The following is a 16,689-nucleotide window of genomic DNA, read 5'->3' as shown; positions in this document are numbered from 1 at the left end:
ACATCCATCTACCCATCCATTCATCCATCCTTCCATCCACCCATCCCTTCATCCATCCATCCATCGATTCCTCCATCCATCCATCTGTCCATCTGTTCATCCATCCACTGATCCATCCACCTATCCATCCATCCACTCATACGTACATCCATCTACCCATCCATTCATCCATCCTTCCATCCACCCATCCCTTCATCCATCCATTCTTCCATCCATCTATCTACCCACCTAGCCATACATACATACATACATTCCATCCATGCATCCAGGGACATTTCTCAGTGTCTAGTACACGTGAGGCCCTGTGGTTGGCAGTGAGCCGCCAACACCAGTGATAACACTAGTAAACACAGCCCAATCAGGGGGAGCTTACACTCCACTGGGATTAAAAGGCATCAAAGCCTTTGGACCTGAAACCCCCAAGAAAGGCTGTGCACCCAGATTCTTCAGCAGCCAGACTGCTGGTCTTGACAAGAGTGGGAATGTTCTGCCCTAGAGATGCCACTGGATGTGGGCATCTGGGTGTCGTCCTGACGGCCTCTCGAACGGTGGGGGCCAGGGTCAGGGAGAAGAAACAGGTACAAAGGAAATCGATTGTTTTGTTAGCTGGTTGGAAAAAGAGCTTCCCTTGGGTCCCTGGGTATCTAAAGGAAAATCTCTCTACCTTTTGAGCCAGGCCGGTGATTCTGTTCACAGGGCGAGGGGCCGTGGGGGAGGATGCGCAGACATGGGACCCCTGAAGCAGGTGGCCGCTGACACTCAGCACTCTCTGCTGCCGGCTCCCAGGCAGGCCGCTTCAGGGGTGCTTCCCCCCGGGAGGGGCTCTCAGGGGGCTTCCCCGACGCACTGGTGAGATCGGCATGGTGTTCCCACACTAACACAGCGGGGACAGACGCTGGGGAGGCACCGCCCTCCTCGCTGCCCCCCTGCCTCCCCAGTGGTCCGTCCCCCTTCCCAGAGGCACCAGCCCCTCTGTGCTCTTCCAGGCGTCGGTGCCCCCGAGTCTAGAGAGATGTGCGGCCAGTGGCTGGGGGCGGGCGGATGTTCCCGGTGACTGAGAAGAGGAGGTGTGTGCTGCTCGCTCGCTGCGTCGCCCACCTGGTCAAGTGTCTCTGTGCCTTGCAGCCTTCGTCCCCAATGAACCCCTGGCCTCCAGGGCCTCGGCCAACGTGGGAGAACTTTGTCTCCAACCAGCCCCACAAACGGCCCCACAGAGCTGCTTGCTGGCGATCATGCTCCCCTCGTTCAAGATTAGACACACTGGTTTTTAATTATCGGTCACTTAGAGACAGCCCCTCCCCCGGGCCTGAGGTCCCGACCCCTCCCGAGGCCTGACCACAGGGCTGGCCCCACGCAGCTCTTCAGTGTCCCTGGAATGTCCCTCCCTCCTGAACTCCAGGCACCCACCACACTTGCTCACTGGTTTGGGGGGGGGAGCTCCTGGCGGGGCACCTTTCCTGCCTTCCTTGGGGCTCCAGCGACCCCTGCTGTCCCCAGCGCAGGCTCCCAGACCTCTGAAAGAAAGGCTTTGTCATGGGCCCTGGGCCAGGCGGCCCTGCAGCTGCTCTGTGACCACAGTCCTGGCGAGGAGGGGCCGCCCGGGCAGGACCCTGCTCAGCTCTGACGTCCAGCACAGACACACATTCCGGGGCCCAGGGCGGAATGAAAGGGGGGCCTGTCATCTGAACTAAGGATTTCATGACAGCGACGGCAGGGCGCTCAGCCACACGCGGGCCTCCGAGTCTCCGGCACAGAGCCCACGCCGTGCCAGCCTCCAGGCTCGCGGTCCTCTCGGAGGCGGATCGACCGTGAGGCCACTTCACGGGGACTGAAGCCTGAGAGCCCATGGGTCTCACCACTGGCCTCCAAGCCCTGCTGGGCCCCAGAGCCGCCGCGCGTTAACTCCCGTTCCTGGGGGCCCCCAGCGGTCCAGGTCGCCAGCACCTCACCCCACAGGCCTCCCTGTGGACGCCCCAGGCCGGGCCCTGGGCGCTGGGGCGGCAGGAGCTGGGATCCGGGAGAGGGGACGGACCGACGATGGCCAGGGACCTTCCGGCGCACCGCCGGCTACACGGCCGGTCCCACCGCCGCGCAGCCCCAGCCGCATCCTCCTTGCGCTGCCGGCCCGAGATCCAGAGTCAGCTCCCCCCGTGCGCCAACCAGAGACAGAGCGAGAGAAACAGGGACACGGAAATAAAGACAGAGACGCGGAGCGACAGAGACAGAGCAAGAGACAGAGACACGGAGGAGAGGAAGAGACGGGGTGGGGAGGCGCTACCTGCTGGCAGAGAGTCAGCCCCGTGGGCTCAGCTCGCATCTCAGGTTCTCACCGCAGCGCCAGCAGCGGGCCAGCAGGTGCGGTGGGCGGGGCCAGCAGGTGGGGGGGTGGGGAGGCAGCAGGTGCGGTGGGGGCAGCAGGTGCGGTGGGCGGGGCCAGCAGGTGCGGTGGGCGGGGCTTCGGGAGTGCTCGGCCCCAGCGCCTGCTGACTGCAGAGAGGCTCCTGGGAGAACCCACCCCACGCGGGAAGGCCCTCCCTTGCATTTTATTTTAATTACTTTGGAAACCTTGAGCTCAAAATGAAGACCTGCTTTTGGTGTTTCCGGTTACCTGCTTCTCCCCTGCAGTTCACCCCAAAGTCAGCCCTGGAATTCCGGCCTCCCCACAAAGGGCCTCCCCTCCTGCTGCTGCCCGAGTAGCCGGTACCACCGCCTGCGGCCAAGGGGCAGGGCCCCCTGGACGGCTGCTGTGCGGTGCCCACTCTGCGCCCTCGGAGACCTCGGAATGGCCTGCAGCCCCGCCCACAGCTCAGCTCCCGGGACAAGGGTGCAGGGGGCTTGTGACAGCCGGATGGCCACTCCAGGCAGAGTGCCGCCTGCTCACCCCACTTGTCCAGCCACGTGCCAGACGCTGGCTCGTGTCACCAGAGGAACCTAGCCCCGTGCACTTCTCAAGCACACCTCCATTTCTGTTGCGTCTTTTGCCTGATGTGCCCCCAAACCCCAGCTTGGTACCAGGCTCTGCCCAGGATGGCTGCACCAGCCTGCAAAGTGCTGGGGGCCACGGGCTGGCAGTCCTCAGGGACCCGGGATCGCGTTCTGGGCCTGGAGAGGAAGCCGAGATGCCCCTGAAGGCCCCTGGCGCTTTCCAAGGTCCCTGCAGGCCACACCCCCCTCCTCACCCAAGCCGGGAACTTTGGGGGAGCCTGTCCACCGGTCCCCACACACTTGGCTCAGTGTCTGGGCCTCTGGGTGACTTGCTCACCCCCAGACACTTTGCCCACATTCCCTTCTGTCTCCTACGGCCCTGAGCTCCCTTCTTGGGAGACAGAGAAACAAAGCAATGCTGCATGGCAGCCACGCACTGAGTGTTCCCTGCTCGTCGTGAACTAGGAAGTGTGCCCCACGGGGCTGCCCACCTCAGCCTCCTTGGACCCCATCTCAGAAGTGAGCAGCGTGGGCCCTCGCCTGGGGGCTACCAGGGCCACGCCTGGCAGCGCCACTCCTGCCCCCGTGAGATGACAGGTCGGCCGGAGACAACGGGACCCAGATGGGAGGGTGGCCAGATCTGTTTGCCGAATTCTGGAGTGAAGCCTCACGTCCCATTTTTCAATTCTCGGTCCTGCTGCGAGAAGCCCTCTGCTGTCCTCCCCAAGGTCGGGAAGCCCCTCATGGCGGCCCTCACGCCCCTCGTAAGACTCCAGCTCGACCCCCTTCCTACAGAAAGCCCACCACGGCGAGCACACACTTAGTGGCTTAAAGTAACACCCACTCCCTGGCTCACCTTCTGTAGGTGGGGAGGCTCTGCCTTAGGGTCTCACCGGGTGTAAATCAAGGTCAAGCCTGCCTGCAAGGTCTGCTCCCTGCCCATTCAGCAGGCCCAGGTCCCACCTCCTTGCTGGCTGGCGGCCGGGCCTCTCTCCCCCTAAAGACACCTGCATCCCTCGGCACGCGGCCCCTTCCACTTTCAAGCCGTGTGTGGAATTCGCCCAGCGTTCTAGGCTCTGGCTCCCTTGCGGCCGCCGGCCAGGGCAGCACTGTGGTCCCAGAGCCGCGAGGCCACCACATCCCAGACGGTCGCCTTGTGTAACTGTCAGCCCTGCCACGGAATGTGGTCCCATCACGTGGCCCCCGCCACTGCCTCCACGCCTGGGATCCACATCTTCAAGCTCCACCTCCCACGTGAGAGCTGAGCTGTGGCCACAGGTCACTCTGACACAGCCAGCACGTAAACGTTCAAGTGCTCAAGATGCATTGTGCTCGTATCTGCTTTGCAAGATGATTCTCTAGAAGATTCCTTTGAGGGTTCCACAAGTAAGACCCGCTCTGGAGTCCTGCTACTACTGCCATCTTCCAGAGCCTCAGCTTCCCTGCCTGTAAACTAGAGGTCAGGACCAGCGGTCCCTCGGGTTCTTGTGAGGGCTGAGGCGAGTGGGGGCAGGGCTCCCAGAGCGCTGCCCAGCCCTGAGCGGGCACACAGCCGGTGCCACCCCAGCGCCCACCCGCAGGCAGCTTCAAGGCCCACATGGGGTGCTCCGCGGCCGTGGGTAAGACGCAGAGCAAGCCCTCCTTTGGCAAGAAGAGACACGTGTCCTGCACACGACGTCGCAGGCACAGGACCTTCCTTTCACACAAGACGCTCAGATGTGCAGGTCGCCGAAGGCACGGGCGGCTTCCCTGTTGCCACTTCCTGTCTCTGCACGAGGACCAGGGCGGGGGATGGGGGGCCCTGGACACTTCCCGCAGGAGCCAGCAACGTGACGGACACTGGGGGGCAGGTGGGGGAGAGCAGGAGGGCCCCGGGCCGCACAGCCCGGCTGCCACGCCGAAGCTGGCACCGCCGCCTCCGTTAGAAGAAGCTGGCATTAACTGTAGCTGAGGATTACCTTTTCCAGAGGCTTCCTGACCCTTGACCCCATGCGCCACTGCAGGGCCACCTGTGACGAGATGAAGGATCACCTGGGCGCGGCCGAGCGCTGGCGCAGCAGGAGGGGCCGGGCGGGGCTGACATGGCGACAGGGCTTCACGCTCCGCTAACACGGCGCTGGGGACCGTCACGTCCCTGCACAGCCCGCCCCCCGGGGAACCAGCCTCAAGCTCCTTCCTCATTTCAAGGGTGAAATCGCGCCCAGGGCCGTGGGCACGAACCGAGCCTCCGTGGGGCCCCTGAGGCGCATGGCCTCCTGCCCAGAAGCTGCCACAGCGGCCATGACACGGGGCCCCAAGGAGGCCGTGGAGAGGATTGTGTGCCCCCCGTCAACTCGGAGACCCCCCCCCGACAGGGCTCAAGCACAGCTCCCCTCACAGCCTTCCTTCCGCCGTCCTGTGGCAAAGACCTTGGGGTCCAATGAGTCCAGCTTGCAAGGTGACGCGGTTTCCAGAGATGTGTGACAGTCACAGCTTCAGTGAGGAGAGACCCGGGCGGGCCCTCCATTCTCTCCACATCCCCGGTCCCACACCGGCCCCTCAGCTGCCCTGGGCCTCAGCCGCTCCGTGACCCCCATGGGGACCTCCACGCTTGCTCTCCTCTCCATCTGGGGCAGGCCTCAGCTCCAAGGTCACCTCCTCTGGGAGGCCTGCCTGGCCTCCTCCCAAGCCCAGCCAGCCACTATCAGTACATCCAAGTTATGTGTCTTCTCTTCCTCCTCGACGACCCTCTCCCTTCCAGATGAGAAGCCCCAGGGCTGGGCCGCGTCTGTTCCACTGGGCAGTAATCTCAGGTCCAGCCAGTGCCTGGCGCACGGAGGCCCTTGACAGATATTGGTTGAGTGAATGAAGTAATGAATGAGTGGTGAGTGAATGAATGAAATAATCCAAAAACTAATGCTTCCCCATTTCCACAGAGGAGAGAGCAAGGCTTAGAGAAGTTTCGTGACGTGTCCCGATGCCCTGCCCCCGCCAAGACTGTCCCTGAGGGGCCCAGGCCCTCCGTCACCCCGCCTGGTGCCGAGGGCCCGCGGGAGCCTCTCCCGGCTGCTCCCACGGCTGACGGTGTGTGTGTTGCTTTCCAGCTCAGAGCCCACGCCGTGGACATGAACGGCAACAAGGTGGAGAACCCCATCGACCTGTACATCTACGTCATCGACATGAATGACAACCGTCCCGAGTTCATCAACCAGGTCTACAACGGCTCTGTGGACGAAGGCTCTAAGCCAGGTGAGCCCCCAGCCCCTGACGACCAGCGGGCAGCAGGAGCCAGTGGGCAGGGCGGCCCCGAGCTCCGGGGAGGCCACGCGGCCTCCACCGCCATGGCGGCACCACGGACCCACTGATGCGTTCATTTACTACCTGCTGCATCTCACACGGTGTGTTTGGGAGCAGAGTCCAGACAGGGGTGCAGATGAAAGACGGGCTAACACAAGTGAATTCGGCCATTGCACTGATAACGAGGCTCGGAAGGAAGCCAGGGGATCTGAGAGTCATGGAGGTGTCTGCAGATCAGGGAGGGTCCCTCTGTGGAGGTGACACGTAGGCCGGGAGCTGAAGCAGGAGCGGGAGCCACTTGGACAGGAGGTCTGCGGTCAGTGTGTGTGAGAAGGGGGTCTGGGGAAGGAAAAGGCGCAGGCAAAGGTCCTGGGGCAGGAGGTGAGGTCAGAGAGGAGACCTGTCATTTGAGGTCTCCCGCGCCACACTTTCCATTTTGTTCCAAGCCCCGTAGGAAGCCCACAAGAGGGCCCGGCACCCCTAACCCAAGAGGTGAGCCTGAGGCCCCCAGTCCCCCTCAGAGCTGACCCAAGGGCCAGTCCTCACACAGACTTCAGTTTGGCATGAATGATATTGACCTCATCGTGGGCCGGGCCCCTTGCTAAGCACGTGATCATCAGGTCTCTGGATCCACGTCCACCAAGAAGTGGGCGCCCCCCCTCTTCCCTTTAGCAAATAAAGGCTCAGGGTCCCAGGAGGTGATGCAAGCAGCCAGACCCCCCCGCGTGTATGTGGGCCAGAGCCCCCGGCCGACGCTGGCACCTTCCCCAGGGCCAAGCAGCATGGCCAGGAATGTGCTGGAAATGCAGAACCTCTCAGCGCGCACCAGATTCAGGCTCTGGAGGGGGGCCTGGGGTCTGGGCATCACGCCCCCAGGCAGTTTGTGTGCAGTGGGGGCGGGGGGCCACCCTTGAGAGGCGGGGCCCCGCTGCTGTGTCCCAAGGCGGGTGGGGGGCGGGGGCAGGGGGCGCTGAGCCAGGAGGAGCCGCAAAGACACAGGACTGCACCCGAAGGTGGCCATTGTCGTGCACACTGTGCCCCCCGCAGCCTCCGGGACACACCCACCAGGCCAGAGGCCGCCTTGTCGATCTGAACTCCAGTGTAAGTGGCGTCTGTAGGTTGGCGGGCGACCCCACCCAGCTCTCTAGCGAGGCCCCAATCCCAGGAGGGCTTCCAGGCCCTTCCAAGTCCCCTGGCTCTGGGCAAACAGAAGCCCAGGCACCTGGAGTTCGCGGAGGCGGCTTCCCGGGAGGGGTCGGAGGCCTGCCACGGGGGCGGGGGGGGGGGGGGGGGGGCCGGCAGGGCATTTGTCGCCCCTCCCCCGCCCGGAGGGCACTGTCGAAGCTCCGTCTCCAGGGGCTGCTGTTTCCACAAGGTGAGTTGCGTCTTCGATTGATTGTCTCAGAACCAAGAGACGCAGGCCAGCCCGGTGTCAGTGAAGGGGACGGGATGTGACATTATTTCTGCCGGCACCCAGGGCAGCTCCTCCCCCCGGTCCCTGGAGGCGCAGGGAAGGCGGATGACGGGCAAATCAGCTCCCAGCATCCAGAGAAAAGAGCCGCCAGCCGCCAGCTCCTGGTGCCGCCGGAGGCGGGGGAGGGGGTGCCAGGCTTGGGGGACTTTCTCGTTAACACAGAGATGGCAGGCCTCCCTCCCCAAGACCCAGAACGCTCTGGAAAGGCACCTGGATGTCACAAATCAAACCTCCTATGCCTCATTTTACAGCAAATCGATAGAGATACTCTTCCCAAGTGTGCAACCGGCTTTACTCATTAGAGTAACAAACGCAGCAACTTGCTGTGTCTCCTCCTCAAAATCCTGATAAGCCTTTAAGCCTGGAGACCAGGGCAGCCCCTCCGTCAGCCTGGAGGTGGGAGGCTGGTGCGGATCCCAAGACTGGTGCTTTTTGGCCACTGCTGTGCCTTTCGCAGTCTGTCTACACGAGGTGTTGACTGACTTTCAGAGTCCCTGGGGGACGCGGCGTCTGTCTCTGGTCCCAGAACAGCCCTCAGAGGGGAACGGGCCACATCTTTGTGCGAAGCCCAGGACGGAGCAGTGCCACGCTGCTGAGGAGCCAGCCGGACGCCCTCACGGGCCCGGTCAAAGGCGGGCTGACCCCAGACAAGGCCGTGGAGTCCTCGAGGTGGGAAGCTCCCAGGACTCAGGAATGGTCTCTGCCACGTCTTCCCCCACATGAGGGGGCCACGCCAGCAGGCGGGTTCTACACGGTGCCTCTGGTGGGGGTGAGGAAAACCACCACCAGAAATTAGTCATGATTCTGTGCCGTGATGTACATTCTAGGGGAAACAAATGGAAAGATGTGTTAAGTACTGACTCAGCTAGGCAAAAAGCGTTTAAGGTTTGGGTTAGTTCGCTTGGGGACATTAGCAGGCTGACTCGGGGCCAGGGTCCCAGGCAGACCCCACGTGTGCCCCACATTCCCTCCCCAGCCCCGGCGCCCCCACAGCTCGTGACATCCTCCCTGGCACCTGCGGGCTCAGACAGGCCGGGAGGGCATGGGGGCCCTGGGCTGGCCTGTCCCGTTTGCCAGAGCCGCGGGCATCCTGGTTCGGGGTCAGGACTGTCCTCTACTCTGATCACAGCTGTTAGATCTCTGGGTCCCTGAAGCCGCCATAGAGGCCCCTGGAGAAGGGCCTTCACCAGCTCACATGACCGCAGGGCCCAGAGACGGGCAGCGGCCTCAGATGTGGACATGCCACATGCAGAGGGGCACCGGCCAGAGCCCTGCTGGCCGCCGGCCGACTGCCGCTCCTCGGTGCTGGCTCGCCCCCAGGGAGGCTCTCTCTTCCTGCAGACGAGCCACCCCAGCAGCTGCAGGCGTGTCTCTGAGCCTCGGACGGCCCGGGAGAGGGACCACGTCTTGCTGGAGCCCAGCAGGTCCCCGTGACCTGGCGTGGGTCGTGTGCCCAACCTGAAGCAGTGCCCACGGCCGGGGCATGCACTGTGGGCATGGGTCAGGCACGGACAGTCTCATTCTAGATCCCTCCGCGTCATGGGGTCTGACCACGTGGCGAGTGTGGATCCCCAAAGGAAAAGCAGACGGTGGCCCCAGAAAACAGACACAAACAGACGTGCACCAGACGCGCAGCTGTAAGGAGCCAGGGATGCCCCACACACCCCCCAGCCGTCTCCCCCAGGGGAACAGTTCACAGAACTGCTGTGCGAGGTCACACCAGGGTGTGGACACTTGTGCGGTCCACGGACCTCGCTCGCACGTCCGCAGGCTAACGTGTGCTGCTTCCGCGCACTTCTCCAAGACCCCCCACAACAGCCCTGCGGGATCCACACTTGCACTTTCCCCACTTCGGAGAGGAGGGCCACCGAGGACACACAGCTAGTAGCAGGGGGAGGCAGGATTTAAACCCAGACAGTCTGACTCATGAGCCACGGCGCTAACCGCTGTACCAACTGCTTCCCCTCCCCGGGTCTCTGCGAGAAACGCATTTGGCCACAAGTCACAGAAAACCCGGCTTGGACCAGTAGGGGTTTGGGGGAGAGCTTGAAGCCATCAGTGTAGACAATATTTGCCTCCCCCTCTGGTTTCTCACCGCATGGTCACAAGATGGCTGCTATGCCTCCAAGCATCACATCCACTATCAGGCAGAAGGAAGGAGAAAGAAAGAGGGGAAGGGCAGAGTGGAGTGTGGGCAGTTCCCCCCACACCCCCACCGAAAACACATGTTGTATGAGAGAGTGCCTTTCTCCAGGACAGGAAAATATAAACCCCACCCTCATGGTGTCCATTGTCCAGTTAAGCAACCCCAAAATCGATATGCTGTGTACATGCTAATGAGTGGTATGTAATGCTCACATGGGCCAAGGCCTTCAGGAAAGGGAAGCATTGTCCTACCTCAGGGCCTTTGCACATGCTATACCCTCAACCTGGGTGTCTTCCCCCAGTCGCTGTGACACTGAGCCCCAGCCCCAGCCCGACACCCCCACCCCAGGATCCCTGGAGGCTAACCAGGGCTCAGGACACGCCGGGGGCCTGCTTCCGGGAGCTCAGAGCTGTTTCACCATCAGTTCCTCAAGGCAGGCTTCTCGAACCTCACAAGCAAAGATGCCTCCACAATGATTACCTTTAACTGAAAAGGGGCTTTAATTGGAATTCCTGATTTCCCTAACCCCCCGTAGCTGTGTGAGGGCCTATATTATAAATTTTGAAATTAATGTCACTTTAAAATATTAAATAGCAGAGAAATCTATATGCTGCCAATGAAGTCAAAGAAACCCTCATCTTGATAATGCAGAGTTTTTGCTTAAATAGATTATTCTATTAGTGGCCCGTTTATTTATTTATTTTATTTCTGTGCCGGCGGAGGGCTCCCCGAGATTAGCGCCGTGGACTAATGCACAGATGGCAGCAGATACTTGAAAGTCATCTGAATATTAAGAATTTAAATCTTTAGCCTCAGTGATTTGAGCAGAAAGCCAATTATGGGGCTGAATTAGTTTTCAAATTAAACTTCAATTTAAGGCTTGTGAAATTAATCCTTTAAGGCGGACGGCCGCGTTTGTACATGAATTTCTCGCAAGAACCGACCCTCTGCTTTCTCCCCTTTCCCTGCCACTGCGAGCAGCAAGAGAGACGCCCCCACCCCGGGCGGCAGGCAGCGGCCCCGCTTAGGTGAAAATACAATCCTGACGTTCTGTTCGCTCGTCAAGATAAATGGAAGCCTTTCTGCTGGGGAGAGAGGCCCGAGGAGGTGCCCAGAGAAAGCGCTGGAAGGGGCTTTGTTTCTCGTCCTCTGGGCCCCGGGAACAAGGACGTGCCTTCTCCCCGCATTAATACAGATGCTGCTGGTGTGAGCGCTTCCTCAACGGAGGGCGTGCCCGGGGCCGCGGCCAGATCGCCTCCACGGGTCCTCCGCGTCCTTGGGGTAGCTGGGGCTGGTGGCTGTGCATGGTGTCAGACCCGCCCGGCCGGAGGCCAGCAGCCACGGGGACCGCCCTGCTCACGCCCCAGGCAGTAGCTCAGGCCCCCAGGACCCCAGGAGGGGCGGCCGGCTTCCAGAAGGGAACCCCCAGGCTCCAAGAGGCTCGTGAGGCTCAGAACCGGGAGCGGCAGAGCGGGGGTCTGATCCGGATGGAGCACGATGCAGCCCTGAGCCCGGCTCGGCCTCAGAGGTCACCAAGGCCACAGAAAGGCGCTGGGTTGGAAAGGTCTCTCATGCCTGTTACCAGGGGTGACTCGGCCTCACCCGCATCCCTGCACTGGGTGGGGATCGGGTCAGCCCAGAAGCGTAGTCGGGATGCGGCGTCCTGATGCCCTGGGGCTGGCGTCCGTGACAAGAAGAGGGGGTTAGGACCGAGCCACAGAGGAGGAGGCCACGTGGCAGCAGGGCGGAGCTTGGAGCCCAGCGAGGCCAAGGGCGGCTGGCGGCCACCGGAGCAGGCAGGGGCAGGAAGGACCCTGGCCGCCAGCCCTTCTGGGGGATAATACAGTTCTCTTGCTTCGAGCCGTCCCGTTGGCCTGCGCGCCCTCCCAGCCCCCACCCCCAGTCTAGCACCTTCTCTGTGCCCGAGGGGAGGCCGAGGGCTGCCTGGTGGAGGTTTGGAGGCCACCCACCCTGCCAGAGCCTTGTAGGAGGGAGCAGGGTCATGGCCACCAGCCAGCTCACCCCTCCAGACCCCCGGACAGAACGACACAGAAGGGGCCACAGCGCCCGCCGCAGCCCTCAGGGAAAGAAAGCCAAGACCAGGGTGGGAGGGCGGGTTTGGAAGGAGAAGCCCTCGTGTGTCGGGAGCAGACAGCAGGCCAGAGCCTGGCCCCGGTCAGCAGCGTCCCCGCGCCCGCCCGGCGGGCAAGCTCACGTGGGGTGGAGAACACCCCCGACAGGGAGGGAGGCCGCCTCCCCCAGAAGGCCTCCCAGGCTCTCGGAAACGAATTCCTCCTGCCTCTTCCCACCTCCTGGCCCTTGCTCTGCTCTGAGGCCCGGAAGAGCCCAGTTTCTTCCCCATCTCGGCTGTTCGCCAGGGTCCCTGCCCCTTTCTGGCCTCCAGCAGGCGCTCTGGGGCCACGTGTCCGTCACCCGACTTGTGGGGTGCTGACCACAGACCCACAGGGTCTTCAGAATCTCCCTTCTTTGAGAGAAACTAAACTGTGATTTAGGCTTTAAAAAAAAAAAAAAAAAGCCCCATCTTCTGTTTCTCAGTTGAGTATTTTTCTTTTTTTCATTTTTTTTTTTAGTAACATTTTACTTTGTGATAATCAACTCTTTGAAGGAAACTTGGAAGATATAGAGAAAATCAGAAAGCAAAACTCAAATCACACGTACAGTCCTGCACGCAGACACTGCTGTCGAGAGCATTTGACGAACACCCTCTGCCTTCTCTGCCTAAAGACGTTATGTTAGAGCCTGGGGTTGCACAGAACAGTTTAGAAGCCTCATTCTTTTCCAGTGAGCCATACATACATCATGAAAATTGCAGATACCATTAAATATTCTTCTACAACATTTAATGGCTCTGAGCTGGTCCATCGTAGGAACGTTATAATAATATCACCGTGATTTATTTAGCCGACAGCCTGCTGTCCGACAGCTGATACCGTTTACTTGTTGATCATGCTCCTCGCGCGCCTGGATGGGAGCTTCCCGGGTCAGGGGTCTTTCCACTTGGACTTTAGTGGAGATCGCCGTAGAGCCACACACAGCGTGCCGCCTAAGACAGAGGGTGTCCCGTGTCCTCCGTCCGGCCCCCCTGAGGGCAGCGTGGAAATGTGCGGGGCCCGCGTGCGGAAGAGCGAAGGCTGTGTGTCCAGAGCCGCCGCAGCAAGGGGGCCGGGCGGCCGCCACCTCCCGTGTTGGGCAGAGACTCCAAAGGGGCAGAGGAGCTGAGAGCTTTGTGGTGAGAGGAGGGGCCTCTCCGGTGTGTCCTGATGGGGCGGGGCACACGAGGGGGTCCCTGGGGGCACGCCCTGGCTGGCCCTGGGTCAGAAGCAGGGATTTAGACGGAAGCTTCAGTGACTCGTCAAGTCCTGGGCTAATTGCTGCTGGGCTGCTGCCTGGCTTCCTGGGTTCTCACTGGAGAAAGAGGGTCTCAGTTCCTCCACGTCTGACCTGCAGAGAGCTGTGCTTCCGGGCTGGTCCCTGCGGCGGGTGGGCTCCCCTCCCCCTCCCGGGCTGGTCCCTGCGGCGGGTGGGCCCCCCTCCTCCCCTCCCTCCCCGGCTGGTCCCTGCAGGTGGCGGGTCACCCCCCTCCCCGGGCTGGACCCTGTGGGTGGTGTGTTAGAGCTCTGCCTTCACGTCTGGTTGGCTGCTGTATGCTCGTGCGCTCAGTGTCTCAGTCGGGTCTGGCAGAACCACACGGTATCATTAGCCAGGATATCGGGGGTCATACAGGCAAGGAACGGAGCATTCTGTCCCTACAAAGGTCCTCATGCTGCAGATTGAATAGTCACACACACACACACACACACACACACACACACACACACCCCGGTGCCTCAGGAATCTTCTCTGCTTTGCTCACTGACCTGCAATGCCGGACACGGCGCTCGGTACACAGTGGGCGTCTAATAAGTCTTTGCTGAGAATTTCACACTTTGCTGTCGGGAGCCATGTCCGCATGGACAGCCGAGGGCACGAATCAATCACCTAGTGCACATCTGTGATTTTTTCCTTAGGACAAATTCCTGCAAGTGGATTTCTTAACTGGACACATTTTAAAGGCATTTGGATACAGAGAGACAGAGGGCTCGGGGCTCCGGAGGCTGAGGCCGTCTGCTCCCGGGGGGGGCGGGGGGGCAGGAGTCCCAGGCCCCCTGTATGTCACTGCTCTTCTGTAGCATCGTTATTTTTTTTAGCATTTATTCATTTTTGAGACACAGACAGAAAGAGACAGAGCGTGAGCAGAGGAGGGTCAGAGAGGGAGGGAGACACAGAAGCCGAAGCAGCTCCAGGCTCCGAGCTGTCAGCACAGAGCCCGACGCGGGGCTCGAACCCATGAACCGTGAGATCATGACCCAAGTTGAAGTCGGTCACTTAACTGACTGAGCCCCCCAGGCGCCCCTGTATCATCATTATTTTCAAATAGTGTTTGCCTTTTTGGTAGGTGAAAAATGCCTTCCTTTCATTTCTTTGATCAGTAATAAAATTCCTTTAAAAAAAAAAAAAAAAGAAAGGCTCTCAGTGGTAAAGATTTTAAATTCAGATCCTTGACGGGAGACACGAAGCGAAGGAGCCGGGCAGGCGTGGGGACCTGGTCACGGGCGGGTGCTTCCTTCGGCAGCTTCCAGGGAAGGCCCACTGGCTACGGGATGTGCTTTATTTCCATGATCAGAAAAGAATTGTTAGAAGCATCTCATCTGGTTCTAAAAAGCAGACTCCTGAGTCTGGCAGCCTGAGGCTGCTGCGTCTCACACGGTGCTGTGATGGCCCAAACTAAAGGGCGGGTCTTAACACGGGCACCAGGGGCCGCGGGGCGCAGCGAGAGGGCACGGACTGACCGGGCGGGGCGCGGACGGCGACAGCCTCAGCGGCATCCAGACTGCTCACACTCTGCCCCCAGAACTCTCTCACAAGGCACCAAATTTGACTCTGAGCCTGGGAGTTTAAAGGTTGGGAACCTTGGTCCCTGAAACTCATTTCCTGGTTCACCAGGGCCGTGTGGGGAGCAGGGACCTGGTCAAGGAGCTCATGAGGAAACGGAGGCCCCGCTGACGGGGCTTCTGGGTGCTTAGAGCCCCCTCCTTCCCCTCCCCCTCCCTCCTCCCCCCTCCCCCTCCTCCCTTCCCCTCCTCCCTTCCCTTTCTCAGGCCTGGAGACCTAGCTTGAAGCCCCAAGGCCAGTTCAGCCCCAGCTCAAGACAAACAGCCCCCAAGAAAGGATCCCGTCAAAGAGGTGCCCGCACCCCGCAGGGCCCTGGGCAGCTCGTTGTCCCAGACAGGGAGCAAGGGACCTGAACACATGCGCTCAGGACAGGGGCCCAGGGCTGGGGGTGGTGCCGGGCAAGCCTCAGCAGCACGTGACAGAAACTCAAAGTGAAGTGGCACAAGGCAAGCAGGGGCCACCCAGGCTCAGTTACAGGAAGTCTACGGGGTACCTTCTGCTTAGTTTTGCTGTGAACCTAAAACTGTTCCGTAAAAAGTCTTGATGCCTAAAAAGTCTTTGGGGAATGGCTTCAGGTGCGGCTTGATCCAGGGGCTTCCTGGTGAGAAGCTGTCACCTGAGACGGCACTGTGCTTCTGTCTATCTGTGGCCACAAAGTGCCCATGGTCCCCAACCTCACTCCCGGGGCCAGGCAGATCCAGGGGCAGACCCCAGAATCCCCAGCAAAGGCCTCTATTGCCTTTGGCTCTGATGGGTAAGGCGCCCGCGGCTGAACCCGTCACTGGGCCCAGGGGGCGGGATGTGCTGATCCAGCCCGGGAAGGGTGGACGCCGAAAGGGCTTGTGGTCACGAGGCAGAGATGTGCCATCGCCCGCCACAGAGCTCGGCCCTGGCACGTGGTCGGGGAAGCAGCACTGAGCCCGGGGTGACAGCTGGCGTCCCGCAGGCACCCCCGCACGCAGCCCCCTCCCCGTTTGCACCGCCCCCTGCGGGGGCTCCTCTCCACTCTCGCTCTCCCTGTGCCACCAGGCACTTTTCCATGCCTTCCACGGACCCGCCCAGCGCGCGGCCCTGGTCCTTCTCTGTGCGCCCCGTGTCCCCGTCCTCGCCACACGTCTCTGCTGCGCCACAGCTCTCCTTCCCGTCCCTGCCACACTGCACCCCGACGTCCCACGTCCCTGAGTCCCCACCGCGCCTCCACGTCCCTGCCGTGCCACACCCCCTTCCCTGGCACATCTGACTCCCGTGCCGCCCACATCCCCACGTCTGCACCACCCCCCGTGTCCCCTCCATGCCACACGCCCCCCGGGCCCGGCCCCGCCGGCCCCACAGGCCCCAGCATAGGCTGAGGGCCGGGTCCTCCCGCAGCTGAGAGGAAGGCAGGCCTGAGCCTTGAGCTGGAGAGGAAATCCCGCAAAGGCTCTCGGTGCGGACGTGGGGGAGGTTTGCCTCCAGCACCATCTCCCACGATGGGCACGTGGCGTGGGGAAGACGGGCGGCCCCATCGGCCTCCACGCGGATCTGTGCTCGGCTGGCGGTGTCTGCCCTGGGTGTGTGCGGGGACGCAGCAGCAGGCGCAGCGGGTAATTTCCATCCGAGACGCTTTCTCTGTCGCAGGCACCTACGTGATGACGGTCACGGCCAACGACGCCGATGACAGCACCACGGCCAACGGGATGGTGCGGTACCGGATCGTGACCCAGACCCCGCAGAGCCCGTCCCAGAACATGTTCACCATCAACAGCGAGACGGGGGACATCGTGACGGTGGCGGCTGGCCTGGACCGGGAGGTGAGGCGGGACGTGGGGCCGGGGGCCCAGGTCGGGTGCGCAGGCGGCTCGTCTCCTACTGCGCCGGGCGGAGGAGGGGCAGGGTCTCAACGAAGCAGCCGTCCCCAGTGTTGCCCGGAGCCGCC

The 16,689-nt window shown here is 61.6% G+C and overlaps 1 protein-coding gene across 1 annotated transcript in view; it reads left to right on the top strand.

Annotated features, from left to right (window-relative positions):
• The window catches only part of CDH4 (cadherin 4), a 514,294-nt gene that overhangs the window by 449,350 nt on the left and 48,255 nt on the right, over nt 1-16,689 (top strand). Inside the window, exons 6-7 of the mRNA XM_039237054.1 lie at nt 6,009-6,153; nt 16,392-16,564. Of these exons, the coding sequence (XP_039092985.1) occupies nt 6,009-6,153; nt 16,392-16,564 (318 nt within the window). The remainder of the gene's footprint in view (nt 1-6,008; nt 6,154-16,391; nt 16,565-16,689) is intronic.

The sequence above is a fragment of the Hyaena hyaena genome, unplaced genomic scaffold, assembly GCF_003009895.1.
Source record: "Hyaena hyaena isolate Hyena2069 unplaced genomic scaffold, ASM300989v1 scaffold_118, whole genome shotgun sequence".
NCBI lineage: Eukaryota > Metazoa > Chordata > Mammalia > Carnivora > Hyaenidae > Hyaena > Hyaena hyaena.
The sequence above is the reverse complement of the archived record's forward strand: the minus strand, read 5'-3'. Positions and strand labels throughout refer to the sequence as shown.